Here is a 15,320-nt window from a genome sequence, read left to right on the forward strand (position 1 = left end):
CCGTCTGTGTCTGGGGCCCAGGTGCACGTGAACCCCTCGCAGTCCCTGCTCACCCTGGAGGGGGATGATGTGGAGACCTTCACCCATGCCCTGCAGCACGTGGCTTACATGGACACTTTGCGCTTTGCCACGCCCGGCGTCAGACCCCTGCGCCTCACCACTGCCGTCAAGTGAGTGTTGGGTGGGCGGGCAAGTCACAGAACGGAGCCAGACCGTGTCAGGACTCCTTGGCCTTAGGCACCACCTACGTCTAGCCACACCTCGCTGGTCTTAGGGATGAAAAACTGACCTGCCCAACTGACACAGCAATGCTGGGAGAAGAGCCTGGACCAGACTCAGATTTTCCAGTAAAGGGTTCATGACTCTTCCCACTGAAACATGCCTCCAGGATTTGGGGGTTTTAATCTCTGTGTCTCTGTGCTGATGGGTAAAGTGGGATAGAGGAGGGTACTGGATTAGGAGCCAGGAGACCTGACACGAATTCTGACTCGGTACTAATTCTCTGGATGACCTTTTGGGCAAAGACCTCTAGTTGCTTGATTCATCAAGCTCTTGAAAGACCAGACAGGATGATCTAAGTCTGGGGATTGGCAGCCTGTGGCCCCAGGATCAAATCTGGCCTGCTGCTCATTTGCATATTGTTTATGGAAATGAGCTGCTTCCACCCTGTGATGGCCGGGCTGAGTAGTTGGGACAGAGACTGGTACAAAAAGTCGAAAATATTTACTGTCTGGCCCTTTATAGAAAAAGTTTGCTGACTTTTGTGTTCTAAGTGAAGGATTCTGAATTCTTTAAATGAAAAATTGTGCATTACTTCAAGGTTTAAGTATATTAGGTATTTAAAAATACAGATTGAGAGGTCATGAAAGCATAAGAGTTATAGACACAGAGTCTTTTACTTACTAGCTTTTAAAAAATAAATTTATTTATTTAATTTATTTATTTTTGGCTGCACTGGGTCTTCGTTGCTGCGCGTGGGCTTTCTCTAGTTGTGGCGAGAGGGGGCTACTCTTCGTTGCGGTGCGCGGGCTTCTCACTGCAGTGGCTTCTCTTGTTGCGGAGCACGGGCTCTAGGTGCGCGGGCTTCAGTAGTTGTGGAGCGTGGGCTTCAGTAGTTGTGGCACGCGGGCTCAGTAGCTGTAGCTCGCGGGCTCTAGAGCACAGGCCCAGTAGTTGTGGCACACGGGCTTAGTTGTTCCGCGGCATGTGGGATCTTCCCGGACCAGGGCTCGAACCCGTGTCCCAGGCATTGGTAGGTGGATTCTTAACCACTGCGCCACTGGGGAAACCCCTTACTAGCTTTTTAGCACTGAGAAAATGCCATAGAGCAGGGATAACAATAGAATCTAACTCATGGAAATGTTGTGAGGGTAAATGATAGAATCCAGATCAAATGCCCAGCGAAGTGCCTGCTCTGTGAACACTGGCTACTATTATACAGAGGCATTTTCACTCCGTATTATGTTTATGGGGCAGTTTTTAGGAGCTACTGCCATCCAGTGGGTGGATCACATAATGTAGGGGTCAGGATTCCTGTGTTCCCTTCTCCCCTGCTCTGCCTCGGTTTCTCCAAAAGCTATCTGAAGAGAAACATCTCTGACTTGTCCCTATCCTGGCATGGGTGGGTTTGGAGAGGAGAGGGCTCTGAGCCCTGGACAGTGACTGGGCATGATGGATTCTGGGAAAGCTCATCTGGCTACCACATCTTTTTCTCTAGCTTTGTTCTCTTTCCCTAGCTCTTGAATTTCTTCCTGCTTGTTGTAACCTCCATCTAGAAGTTCTGCCAGCGCCTCAGATAAACAAGCTACGGCTTAATAATGAACTTCGATGCCTGAACTCGCCCCTCCCGCTGAATTCTCTGCTTCTGTAATGGTGTCTCTGTCCTTGCAGTTACCCCTGCTTGCAGCTTCTGAATCGCCTTTGATTCCTCCGTCTTTATCCTCCACACCCCATCGGTTACCAGGTCACCTAGATCCCGCTCTGTGCCCATGTCTGGCATCTGTCTCCTCTTTTTCCATCTCCAGCAGCTCTCATTACCTCTCATCTGGCCTATTGCTCTAGCCTCCTAACTAGTGGACTATCTCCAGTATTCTAACTTCAGTTCAGTTTCTACCCAGAGGCTACGTTAGTGATCTGAAATCAGAATGTCCGTCCTCACACTTCCCTGCGGAAGAAGACATTCCACGGTTCCCTCCTGCCCGCTGCACAAAAACTGCACTCAAAGCCCGTGACCATCTGGCCCAGCGTTTCCTGCCTCATGCTCCTCTACTCTACCACCCACTCTAGGGTCAACTTTCTGCCCTCCTCCAGAGGCTATAGCTCACTTGCTACTTCTCTTGCTTATTCCTACCCTCCCTTGCCAAATGCCCCACTCCCGACCGTGTTGGCTCTTGTTTTAAGGTTTGCGTGCCATTTCTAATCTCTTGACCAGCTCATTAGCGTCCTTCGGGTCTGGACCAGCCCCCTAGTACCTTTTGGGTCCCCTTTGGATCACCCATCACAGTGGGAGTGTCTGTTGGAGTCTGTGCTTCCAGAGTTAGCTGGGGTTGTTTTCCAAGAGGCTTTGATCCGGGGCTCGCTGGATGAGTGTGCATTCTGTCTCAGGCCCTGCTCCTTATGGCACAGGAGCTCAGCAAACTGTGGGTTTGGTACCTGCAGGGGCTCTGCGTTCATGGTATCCGCTGAGGTTACACCTTCTCCCTCTGGCTACAGGAGTCAAGCTGGGCCTGCTCGGTAATACGTGTGATAGTCCTCTCAACAAAATCATTTCTGTTAGCCCAGGTGCATGGACCACAGGCCCTGCTCTGGAATTGCCACTTCTCCTGTGAAGACGGCTTGTTCAAGGGGCACTTCCTTTTTTTTCGGCTGTGCCGTGCACCTTGCAGGATCTTAGTTCCTTGACCAGGGATTGAACCTGGGTCCAGGGCAGTGAAAGCGCCACGTCCTAACCACTGGACCACCAGGGACTTCCAAGGGGGCACTTGTTTACAAATAAATTTGACTAATGCAAACCCACATGGTGGCTGTGGTTTAGGGGAAGAATCGTGGACTTGGAATGAGAAGAATGGGTTCAAGCCTGGCCCGGGACACATATTTCTTACGTGGCTTGACCCGAGAGCTTTGGTTTCTTATCCCTATTGCAACAGCAGCCAAAGAAGGTTAAATGAAAGAATGTGGACAAAATGCTTCACAAAGCAGCAAGCACTCTGAGAATTAGTGATTGGCTGGAGGCAATCCTGGGAGCGCGTTCCCCGAGCTGTTGTGATATTGTTGGTTTGGGCTGGCTCAATCCTCTAGGGAGGGTTTGTCTGGCACCAGGATCAGTGAGGCTTCATGGGATGGTGGATGCAGGTCCAGGATGGTCAGATTAGCTCACCTACTGAAATGTATTTCTCTGATACTGGAGGGGATGAATTGAAGACACTCCAAGCAGGAGGACGTCCTTTTTTTTTTTTTTTTTTTTAATTCACGTATAGTTGGTTTACAGCGTTGTAACTTCTGCTGTACAGCGTGATTCAGTTATACATATATATATGTTCTTTTAAAATATTCTTTTCCATTATGATTTCTCATAAGACAGTGAATATAGTTCCCTGTGCTCTACAGTAGGACCTTGTTGTTTATCCATTCTATGTATAAAAGCTCACATCTGCTCACCCCAGCCTCCCACTCCATCCCTCCCCCAATCCCCTCCCCCTTGGCAGCCACCAGTCTGTGCTCTACGTCCATGAATCTGTTTCTGTTTTGTAGATAGGTTCGTGTCGTATTTTAGATTCCACATAAAAGTGATATCATATGATATTTGTCTTTCTCTTTCTGACTTATTTCACTTAGTAGGATAATCTCTAGGTCCATCCATGTAGCTGCAAATAGCATCATTTCATTCTTTTGTATGGCTGAGTAGTATTCCACTGTACATATGTACCACATCTTCTTTATCCATTCATCTGTCCATGGCCGGTTAGGTTGTTTCCATGTCTTGGCTATTGTGAACAGTGCTGCTATGAGCATAGGGATGTATGTATCTTTCTGAATTATAGTTTGGAGGGCTTCTTTTGATATGCTCCCCACCCCCACCCCACTTTTGTTGTTGAATATTTGTTGACACGTATCCACCAGATATTGTACTGAACACACTTTTTTTTTTTTAACGTCTTGGGTGAAGAACTATGTGTGTATATATATTTCTGTAAGTTCAGTTTGTAAAATGCTGTTTGATCGACGGCCCATGGTCTTGGGGTCGGGCATTGGTGATGTCATCATCCCCATAGGTCAGGGTCAGGGTTGCCTAGCGTTCTGCCCCTGGCCCTTCCCTGCACTGGCATCCTCCCTGGAAAGGGTATCTCCCCCTCCAGCTTTGCTGTGGGGGCGACGGTCGTGCAGAGACACTATCCCCCTTTCTTCCCCTTTCCCTCCCTGACACGGGGTGCTCTCTGTAGAGGTGGAGGCCCAGAGTGCTGGTTAGAATATAGATGATAAGGGAGGGGGTGATGGGGGTCACAGGCTGCCTCTCTCCCTCTTCTCATATAGGTGCTTCAGCGAAGAATCCTGTGTCTCCATCCCCGACGTGGAGGGCTACGTAGTGGTGCTCCAGCCTGATGCGCCTCAGATCCTGCTGAGTGGCACTGCTCATTTTGCCCTCCCAGCTGTGGACTTCGAGGCACCCGAGGGGGTCCCTTTGTTCCCTGATCTTCAAATCACTTGCTCCATTTCTCACCAGGTGGAGGCCAAAAAGGATGAGAGTTGGCAGGGCACAGGTAAGGATGACCTCCAGGAGTGATCGTGTCCAGAGAAGGGGTCCGTGACTGGAACCAGAGTGAAGGAAGAAATCTGGGGCTGGCCACGAGAGCGACATCACCCCTCACTCACTTTTCTAGAACCACTGACTGTTAGGAACGAGAGCCAGCGTGAGACCCCCGGGTGTCAGAAGGTCGATGGGTAGTGACGTTTTTGACAATGATGCTGGTGGCTCTCAGGGGGTGACCCCGGAAGGGGAGGAAGCGTGGCCGTGAGGTGGGCCCTTCAGCTCTGACCCAGACCCTGACTGCCTCCTGCCCAGTGACAGACACACGCATGTCGGATGAGATCGTGCACAACCTGGATGGCTGTGAGATTTCTCTGGTGGGGGACGACCTGGACCCCGAGCGGGAAAGCCTGCTCTTGGACATGGCGTCCTTGCAGCAGCGAGGCTTGGAGCTCACCAACACGTCTGCCTACGTCACCATTGCCGGTCAGTGGGGCCCGAGAACCTGTCCTCTTTCCTTGGGTGCGCCCCTCCCCATGGTCAAGTCTCTGGGAAACTCAGAGGGTCCTCCTTCCAGGCTCAGGGATGTGGCCAAGTGCCCCCTTGCACCTTCCTTGCCCAGAATGTCCTCTGGCTTCCAGATTGTCCCTAGAGGTGGTGGCTGGGGTTTAGGCTCCTGATGGTTCCTTCCCAGCTTCTCTCTCCAGCCCAGCTCACCTCCACTTTGGTCTCCACTCTTCTTTGGCTCAGTCTCTGAGTAGCTTTCTTCTTTTTAAAGCTATTTATTTAGTTTTGGCTGCATTGGGTCTTCATTGTTGCTGCGCGCGGGCTTTCTCTAGTTGCGGCGAGCGGGGGCTACTCTTTGTTGCGGTGCGCAGGCTTCTCATTGCGGTGGCTTCTCTTGTTGCGGAGCACGGGCTCTAGGCACGCGGGCTTTGGTAGTCGTGGCACACGGGCTCAGTAGCTGTGGCTCGCGGGCTCTAGAGCGCAGGCTCAGTAGTTGTGGCGCACGGGCTTAGTTGCTCCGCGGCATGTGGGATCTTCCCAGACCAGGGCTCGAACCAGTGTCCCCTGCATCGGCAGGCGGATTCTTAACCACTGCGCCACCGGGGAAGTCCTCTGAGTAGGACTCAGAGGACTTGCCCTCTTTTCTGTCTTGCATCTCGCTAATCTCATGGACACAGCATAGCTTTAAGTCAAGTGCTCATCTCTTAACGTCTGGTGGTCATGATTTTTTGGTAGCTTCCCAGGGAAGCCTCCTCCTCTCTGAAGGACCCTCCATCAGGGAGAATAGGAGAAGATGAGGCCGTCAGTTCCTTCCTGTTTCCGTTCCCTTCCGGAGCCTCACTGAGAACTTCTGTGTTATCCGCTCTCCGTTCCCTGCCTGCTGCCGCCTCCCTCTGTCCTGCAGGGTGTCCCTATTTCCTTCTCTCCACCCCTCCTCCCAGCTCTCAGAGGAGGGCGGAGGCAGAAACGGAGCCTCGGTTACCCTATCCCAGCCAGTCGGAGCTGGTGGGGATGCAGGGGAGCAGCTCTGAGGACTCGGGTCGCACCCCTGTTGGGGGTGGCAGCTGGCGGGAGTCTGGGAGAGAGACTCCAGGCCTCTTCGCTGGCTCCTGCCCTGAGCTGCCTCCTGGTCGCCAGGGGTGGAGGGCATCACTGTGTATGAAGAGATCCTGAGGCTGGCTCGTTACCGGCTGCGACGCGGGGCTGCCCTCTATGCCAGGAAGTTCCGGCTTTCCTGCTCAGAGATGAATGGGCGCTACTCCAGCAATGAATTCGTCGTGGAGGTACCCAGAGTCCTCTTCCTTCCACGGCCAGCCCCGCTGGCCAGGAGCCCGGGGTGGGGTGGACCGACCCTGCTGGCGCGTGGGGATGGACACGGCAGCCCAGGGCACTCCTGGCCCCGGGGGCGGCTGGAGAAGAAGGGGAAGCTGGGGGGCAGGGGGCAGAGCTGGGCCCTCGGGGGGGTGGAGAAGGGGCGGGGAGAGGCGAGCGTGCGCACTGAGCCCGCCCTCGCCCCAGGTCAGCGTCCTGCACAGCGTGACCCGGGTCACTCACCCCAGCCACATGCTCAGCTCCCAGCAGTTCCTGCACCGAGGTCACCAGCCCCCGCCTGAGATGGCTGGGCACAGTCTGGCCAGCTCCCACCGGAACTCCAGTACGTAAGGCTGCGTGGGTCCAGCCGGGCGGGGGGGGGCGGGGGGCGGAAGTGGGTGGGCACGAGCAGCCTCCCCTCCACCAATGGGCCGTCAGGGGGTGGTGTGGGGGGGGAAGGGGGTGGAGCCATGGATTCTGTTCCCTGTGGAACTTGACTTAGTTGACGGCTGTGATCCAATCCCTTTATCCCCCAGATCATGCACTTTGCCTAGTGGAGAGTCCGAGCCTTGGGTCATCACAGGGGCACTCGTGCCTGGGATCATGGTCAGTGTGGGTTTAGCCTTTGTTGTTCCCGCTGCTCTCCCCCAACAATATCAAGTTAGCCCTGGACCTAGGGATCCTCAATAGTGAAGCTATCAAGTACGTATTAAGCACCTGCTGTGTACTAGCACTGTCCACAATACAATTAAGAATACAAAGTTTATAGGATAGATACAGTTCCTATCCTCAAGGAGAAAGTTGGTGCTATTACATGTGTAATTATGTGCCATCTATAAAGTCATAAGACTGTTTCTAAAACAAAATACGCAAACACGCCAAATATTACATCCAGCTGGAGCGCTGCCCTTCAAAGCAATCTCGTTCCCTGGCCATGACTGTTTACTAGTGATGCAATTTTTAATTCACAATTTAAGTTAATTAATTATAGAAAAACTAGAAACTAGAAGTATAAAGAAGAAAAGTCAGCCATAATTCCACCACAGCTGACCGTTGTTAATATGGTGTTATTATGTGCCAGCTTTTGTCTGTGCCTGATTTTTTTTTTTCTTTTAACAAACTTGGGATCAGACTATTTTGTAACCTAATATTTACACCTAATATTATAAAATGAGTCTTCTCCCACCTTGTTAAAAACTGCAATGATGCTGATGTTGCTGGAAGTGATTTTTGGAATCCCTTTTTAGAATTGCTTTCAAAGTCAATTTATGAGATGCATTTATTTTTGTTCCTTTTGGGACACACCTTGCTTTTGGCCCAGTTCAGTATTACCCAACTTCAGCATCCACTTTTGTCAGAGTTGGCTCTGGATAGCATTCTGTGTTTGTAAACATAAAACCAACTCTCAAAGGGCAGAGATTTGTCACTTTTTTAAAAAGTCAAAAGGCGTATCACGGGCTCTGAATTCCCTAAAGAGTTCCCAAAATGCTCTCTTGGAAGGTCATGGTCACTGAACCCTACCCTGAAAGGACAGCTTGCACGTCAACTGTGTAATCAGAAGAATAATGAAGACATCGGTGTGCCAGGCACCCTGCCTGTGGGCTTTACACCTGTTAACCCAGTGAATCATTACAGACAACAGATGGAATAGGTACTAGAATTATCCCCTCTAAAGGCAAGGAAATGGAGGCCCAGAGAGGTTAAGTACCTTATCCAAAGTCACACAGCTAAATCATGGTGGAGCCAGGATTCGAATCCAGGCAGCAGGATTCCAGAGCCCGTGCTCTAACCTTCACCCTCTATACCCTGTCCATTTATGTTTGATGCTTTAAAAAAAAAAAGTCTCATTACTTTATAGTTGCATGTAATTTGGGAGAGCTCCTTAGGGCTTCCCAGTATGTCTTTGACCAAGGCTAGCTCCCTGGTACCCCCGGAATTCAGTCTGTTTTCCTCTCCTTGGGCAGTGGCCACCACTGCACTGTCCCTTGTGTTTCCTTTTCCCTGGGACTGGCTCCCTTCATCCTTGCTCTCTCTGAAAACAACTGCAGACGACTTTTAAAATGTTCTTCCTGTGAGTCCCACAGCAAAGCAGATGGAAGTAGGAGTGAGAAGGGAGTATAAGGCGTAACCAGGTTGCAAAGGTTCTAGGAAGCTTCACACAATCTCGAGAGGTGTGTGAGTGAACTAAACCTGTTTTTGTTAAATAGACTTTTGGGGCCATAACTTCCTAGCTCTTCCTCCAGTTCTTTCCTTGGGAACCATCCCATTCAGCCTCTTCGGGGTTGGATACCGGGTTCTGTCACTCAGATTAGGCTCAAGGCGCGTCCAGGTTGGCATTGCTGCTGGGCTCGGTAAGACTCTCATCCTTGTTTTCTCTGCCTGCTCTGAGATCCCAACTGAGAGCGGCAGCCTGCTTTTGCCTTTTCCCCTGATTTTGGCCTGAGTAGGACACAGAGTTCATAGTTCACCTGAGGGCCTAGGGGATTGACATCTCCTGAGCTTATCAGGAGATCCCATTTCATCAAACCTGTTCTGTGTGCCCTTCCGGACTCTTCAAGGTGTTCTCTCCCTTTCCCCTCCCTCCCAGCCCCAAGAGTGGGGTTACAGGATTGTGGTTTTGCAATTTCAAATTACTCTGACCATGCAAAAGAATAAGAGATAGAATTCCCTCCAACGAGACAGGGGCTTCATTTCTCTGAAGCTCCTAAGTGCACGAGGAAAGAGAGATCAGTGTGAACCAGGACAGTCAGCCAGGGAAGGTCCGGTGGTGCATTCAGACCTTGAGCTTGGACCTTGAAGGGTAGAAGGGCAGACGGACGTGAGGGAGAATGAGAGTTTGAGAACTGAGGGTGGGTGGCTGGTATGGGGGAGTTGTGTTTAGGGAGAATGAGGCTGTCTGAGAATGGTAAGATGAGCGATGAAGATGACATTTGTCCAGTCTTCCCAAACGTTGGGGCACATCACAGTCGTCTGGGGACCAGTAAAGACGCTTGGTGCCTAGGCCATACCCAAACCAGTTCAATCAGAAGGTCTGGGGTCGGGAGCCAGGTATCAGGGGTTTTTAAAGATCCGCAGGTGATTCCAACGTGCAGCCGAGTTTGGAACCATTTCCCGGTTTGTTACCTACATGTATCCGAGACTTTGCGGAAAGACCTGCAGTGCAATAGGATACGAATAGAAAATGAAATTGGAAGTGAGGAGGAAAGGACAATGAGGAAAGGAGGCGATGAAGCCAAGGAATAAGTCAGTTCATAAAATACCTGCTGTGAGATGCTGCGACGTTGCTAGAATGGCCATAGTTTGGACTCTGAGCTTCCTTGTGCCTGAAGCAGAAGGAAATAAGCTGAGCAGTTAGGAAAGTCCTAGGACGGGACCAAGCAGTGCTCCAGGAGAAGCCCGGGGACCCAGAGCGGAAGGACATTTCTCTCTAGGCTCTTCAGACAGGGGGCTCCGTGTGCGGCTGTGCCCAGGGCTTCGACCCTGTCTCACAATCACACGGAGCCAGCAGTTTCACACGGGCCACTGGCTAAAACCGAAACACCCCTTCGTGTTCTCCTTGGAGGTCATTCAAGGCCAGGATCAACTGCTTGGGTCTAATGTAGAAAGAAAGGTTGATGGTACTTCCTAAAGTCTTGATTTTTGTCCGTAGCTAATTTAAAAATTCTCCCGTCTCCCTGGCCTCCTGGCTGATTAGCAACTAATTAACCGTACTTGTCTGCCTGCAGATAGAGGGTCTGCCTTTTGCCTTTCTTGTGGTCGTTTCTGATTCCTGGCAGTCAGCTTGTCACTTCCTTCACCAGGCCAGGGGCTCAGAGGAACAAATGCACGGACTGAGGCACAAAACAGACGCTCTGGCTTCTCGTCACGGCGTCCCTAGAGCAAGTTCACCTGCTGTGGCCTCCACTCTGAGGAGGGCTTTCTACTCCTCCTAGAGCCTGGGCTTAGCTACAGGGGCAATTCTGCCGGTGGGGTCACTGCCCTCGGGTCTTGCCCACTGACACGGAGACCCGGGAGGGGCTGTTGCCTACAGAGGAGCAGGAAGGGCGACTCTGCCTCCCCCGTCTCCTCCCCCATCCCGACAGTTGAGCAATTCTCATCCAGCCGGTGCCCGGGAGCCCAGCCGGTGCCCGGGAGCCCAGCCGGCCTGCTCAGCGGAGTCAGCTCTCGTTGGCCCCGGGGGGCTACGGGTGGGGTCAGGCTGGGCACCGACCTGGCAGAGCGCCGTCAGGGCGGCCTCAGGGAGGTGTGAGGCCAGGATGGCTGGCAGGCAGGGGTGCCCCCACACCTGGTGGGCTCTGGAGCGCGCGGCAGCGTGTCCGGACGATGGCTGTGCCCCAGCGGTGGGGGCCTCCTGTGCTGCGTGCTTCCCTGCGCTCTGCTCTGTCTTTCAACATGTGAGGCTTAGAGGCTGTGGGTAGATTCGTGTGCGCGTGCGCGCGCGTGTGTGCGTGTGAGACGCGTGCATTAATAGTCCCTCAGTAACCGGACTGCCCAGGGGCCCGGGAGGCTGTGGGCCTCACGCAGCCTCTGTGGTCAGTGAGCTGCTGTGCCTACACAGCAGGCAGGGTGCGCACCCGTGTGCCGTGCAGTGGCCCAGCCGCCCCTGGGGGCCGTGTGTGTGTGTGTGTGTGTACAGGAGGTGGGCAAGGCTGTGCTCACGGCTGTTGGCTCTGTGGCCCTCAGGGCCCAGGTCTGTGGCGTTTACACCTTCCTGCAGAGGGTGTCCCGGTCTGCCCGGCTGGCGGGGAGCTGGGTGGCACCGCACGTGTGGCCCTCCTGTGCCTTGGTGGAGACCCTCAGACGTGTCCCTTCGATGCTGCCGTGCGAGCGGGTCTCCAGGTGGCTGGCGTGGGCAGTCGCGCAGGCCGGCAGGGGCCCGGCGCGGGTGCGGGCACCGTGAGCCCGGCCCAGCTGGGCGCCCACGCGCTCTTCCCGGGCGCGTACCTGCGCCTGCACGTCTGCTTTGCTGCCATCAGCTCTAGGGTCCGAGTGAGGGTCCACGCGCCCTTCTGGGTCTCGCTGCCCTTCAGGGTCCACGCCCCCCTGAGCCCGGGCTTCAAGGTGAGGCTGCGGGCCCAGAGGCTTGACAGGGCCGAGGGAGAGGTGGGTGTACCCCGAGGGGAGCAGAGGCCCCAGGCGTCCAGGAGGCTCGAGCCCACAAGGAGATGGGAGGCGTCACTGAGCAGGGGTGAGCTCTGTCCAGGTGGGTACGTGAGGGGGCTACTCTCTGTCCCCTGGACCTGTCCCCAGCTTGGGTGCCGGGCCATGCTTGGAGCTTGCTCTTCCTCTTACGATGCGGGAGAACATTCTCTCCTCTTGCACCGTCAAGCCTGTGTGGTCGCCTCTCTCCTTTCCCCGCTGGGCTCTGGGCACCTCCTTCCCCGACTACGTGGTCCCTGGGGAAGGCACAGGCAGAAGGGAGCCGGCGGGGCCCAGGCCTCGCCCTCCGTGCGCTGAGAGCAGGGCTGCTCAGGGCAGCGCTGGGCTGGGAGCCCTTCTCCTGGCCCCGCCCTTGCCTCCTTTGCAGACCTCCCTCCCTCAGGCTCTCTGTCCCTCCCCGTCCCTGCCCTTCCCCGGGTGGAGAGCTCTCCTTTCCCTCCAGCTTCTGCAGGGCAAAACCCTCTTCTGGGCCACCGTGGACCCTGCCTTCGGCTCGGGGACCCCCTCCGCCCAGGCCCCCGACTCTCCCCCTGAGCGGAGTCCGCTCAGGTGCGCCGGGCTCTCCCCGCAGTGGTTCCGAGCGCGGCGACCCTCATCATCGTGCTGTGCGTGGGCTTCCTGGTCCTCATGGTCGTCCTGGGCCTCGTGCGCATCCACTCGCTGCACCGCCGCGTCTCGGGGGCCGGCGGGCCCCCGGGGGCCTCCAGTGACCCCAAGGATCCCGACCTCTTCTGGGATGACTCAGCGCTCACCATTATCGTGAACCCCATGGAGGTGCGCGGGGGGGGGGGGGAGGGGGTGTCGGCAGCGTCGGGGCGCAGCTGGGGCGCACCCCAGCAGGCGGACTCCCGCTGAGCTCCCCCTCTCCCTGCCTTCCCCAGTCCTACCAGAGCCGGCAGGCCTCCATGGCGGGCGCTGCGGGCAGCCAGCAGGAGGACGAGGACAGCAGCGACTCCGAGGCAGCCGACTCGCCCAGCAGCGACGAGAGACGCATCATCGAGACCCCGCCCCACCGCTACTAAGGCCTCCACCCCTCCCCAGACAGAGAGAGGATTCCGCCCTGGTGAGACTGACACCCCCCCGAAGAGAGAGGAGGACATGCTGAGAGAAGAGAGACCCGGAGAGAGCAGCTCTTGGAAGAGTCAGCCTTTCATCTCAGAACCCCGTGGCCCCCTCCCCCTCTCACCCCTCCCCCCCCCCCAGCCTCCGAGCCTCGAGCCTCCCAGCCTCCGAGCTGGGCTTCTCCTCCCCCGGGGTGGGAGACTTTGGCTGGCAGCCGGCCACTTCGCTCACCCCTGTCTCTCTTTCCCCATGCCGGCCACGTGCTGTATGGGTTGTAGGGGGGACTGAAGGAAGCCCTGTACCCCGCCCTGGCCTCTACTCTCCTGTCCACGGAGCCCCCCACCAGACCCCCAGCCGGGCCGTCCCTGCTTCTCTTATGAGCCCGCCTCTCCATGTCCTTCTGGGGATCCCTGCTTCTCCTCCTGAGCCCCTTCCCTCCTCTCCTTGCCTGAGGTCCTATAGCCCCTGCCCTTCCTACAGGACCCGGCTGTGGCTGGCTTGTAGGGGCCCCGGGTGTATTATATATAATGTATATTTTTTCATGTCGTCGTGAGCGCAGCCCCTGTGTTCCGTGTGCAGCTCACAGCCTCGTGTGCGTGTGGCCTCGTTACGTCTTGGGGTGAGGGTAGGGATGGGTGTGCTGAGGAAGGGGACACACCCTAGGGTTTTCAAATAAAACAACCAGAAAAAAGCTCGGTGAGCTGCCTCTGGCCTGGCTGATCCCCGGTGGGCGCTGTGCGGGTGGCAGCTCTGGGGTCTCGGGCCCCTTCGGCCTCTGAGCTGACTTAAGGGGCGGGGCTGGTTGTTTCCCACTGTCTTCTTCCCTCAGCACCTGTGGGAAGAGCATAGACAGCTGAGTGAATGCCGCAGACGCTGGGGCTTTGTGGGGGACGTTGTCAGCCCCTCCCCATCTCTTGGCATTTTCAGCCTGGGGTGCTGGGGCGCCCTGCCCGGGGAGTCTAGGGAGAGAGTGCAGGCAGCCCTGCTATTTGTTTGTTTGTTTGTTTATAAATTTATTTATTTATTTTTGGCTGCGTTGGGTCTTCGTTGCTGCGCATGGGCTTTCTCTAGTTGTGGCGAGCGGGGGCTACTGTTCGTTGCGGTGCGCGGGCTTCTCGCTGCGGTGGCTTCTCTTGTTGCGGAGCACGGGCTCTAGGCGTGCGGGCTTCAGTAGTTGTGGCGCGCGGGCTCAGTAGTTGTGGCGCGCGGGCTCAGTAGTTGTGGCGCGCGGGCTCAGTAGTTGTGGCTCGCGGGCTTAGTTGCTCCGCGGCATGTGGGATCTTCCCGGACCAGGGCTCGAACCCGTGTCCCCTGCACTGGCGGGTGGTTTCTTAACCGCTGCGCCACCAGGGAAGCCCAACCCTGCTGTTTGTAATAAGAGAGAAGGGGCTCTGAGACATGTTCCCCAGGCTGTAAGGGGCGGGAACCAGATGGGGTTATTTCACAAGAGTGCGCTGTACGGGGAGCATCCTTCCTGTGCTGTCCCAGCCCCAGGAAAGACTAGGGAGCCAGGTCTTAATTCCTTTCTGTGGGATGGGGGGGTTTGAGTATCAGTAATGTTTCCCCTACTTCTCTGCGGTTCTCACGGGCGCAGTGGGGTGGAAGTGGAGCTTACCGGCCGGCTGCGTGCACCAGCTGTGCCCGGTCTCACGTCTGCCAGGTGCCCCTTCTTCCCCCTGGCTTCAGCCCCCAGCCATGTGTTGATGTCCATACTTAATCTCCCACCCAACTACTATTGGCAGTTCCCCTAGGACGTCCTGTGCCTAAACGCAGCCTCGTCCCGGATTCGGCTCTCTTCTGTTACCTGTCCCTTTCACCTTTCTCCCAGTTACCTAAGCAGAAACCTGGGAGCCAGTCTGGATTTCTCCCTCTCCCTTAACCTCATGTCCAAATGATGGCTAAACCTTCTCATTTTCACCCCTTAAGATCTCTCAAATGTGTCTTTTCTTTCTCTTTCCCTACCGCTGCCGCTGCCTTGATCATACTGTCTTCGATGCCTGCCTATTGCCTGGTCTATCGCAAGAGCCTCGCACCTGCCTGCTACCTCTTCTCCTTGCCTCCCGTGTTTTGCTCCACTCTACCCGCCTCTGGGTCCGAGTGACTTTTATAAAGTGCAGCTCTCCTCCTAGAACCTTCCCTACTTCCATATCACTGCCGGGGTCAAGTCCCGACACCTTGAGAGGCCCCTCAACCCCCCTCCCTACCTCCCTGCCCCTCTCTGCCCCCACCCCTGCACACCTGGGTGTCAGCCACACAAACCACTCGTCCTTCACCAAACTCATCCTGCTCCTTCTTGCCTCTGTCTTCGCGCGTCCCGTTCCCTCTGTCGGGGGTGGCCTTCTCCACCATGTGCCTAGCAACCTTCTCCTTATCACTGAAGACCTGGTTCCAGCGTTGCCTCTTCCAGGAAGTCTTCCGTGCTCTGGCACCTCTTGTTCACGCCTCCATCGCAGCACTCCTCACTGCACGGTGCTGCATGTCTGTCTCCACCACCAGGTTCGCCGTATTCTCAGAACTCACACAGGGCCCGGCGTGC

The 15,320-nt window shown here is 55.3% G+C and overlaps 2 protein-coding genes across 4 annotated transcripts in view; both read left to right on the forward strand.

The window, feature by feature from the left end:
* The window catches only part of CLSTN3 (calsyntenin 3), a 28,045-nt gene extending 14,715 nt beyond the window's left edge, over nt 1-13,330 (forward strand). For 2 of the 3 annotated variants that reach the window (XM_059082616.2, XM_067008682.1), the window contains exons 13-19: nt 22-170; nt 4,531-4,757; nt 5,060-5,230; nt 6,389-6,534; nt 6,770-6,905; nt 12,294-12,496; nt 12,604-13,330. In XM_059082616.2, the coding sequence (XP_058938599.1) occupies nt 22-170; nt 4,531-4,757; nt 5,060-5,230; nt 6,389-6,534; nt 6,770-6,905; nt 12,294-12,496; nt 12,604-12,744 (1,173 nt within the window). In that variant the 3' untranslated portion in view covers nt 12,745-13,330. Of the gene's footprint in view, nt 1-21; nt 171-4,530; nt 4,758-5,059; nt 5,231-6,388; nt 6,535-6,769; nt 6,906-7,098; nt 7,336-12,293; nt 12,497-12,603 lie in introns of those variants that run through there. The other variant, XM_067008683.1, reaches the window with a different exon arrangement.
* LOC136792308 (uncharacterized) lies at nt 9,449-12,287 on the forward strand. Its single transcript, XM_067010278.1, is given in 3 exon segments — nt 9,449-9,467; nt 11,104-11,448; nt 11,451-12,287. Coding segments are annotated over 3 exon segments (933 nt in total). The 3' UTR covers nt 12,020-12,287.
* Nucleotides 13,331-15,320: the final 1,990 nt, after the last annotated feature.

Source organism: Kogia breviceps, chromosome 12 (genome assembly GCF_026419965.1).
Source record: "Kogia breviceps isolate mKogBre1 chromosome 12, mKogBre1 haplotype 1, whole genome shotgun sequence".
In the NCBI taxonomy this organism is placed as follows: domain Eukaryota; kingdom Metazoa; phylum Chordata; class Mammalia; order Artiodactyla; family Physeteridae; genus Kogia; species Kogia breviceps.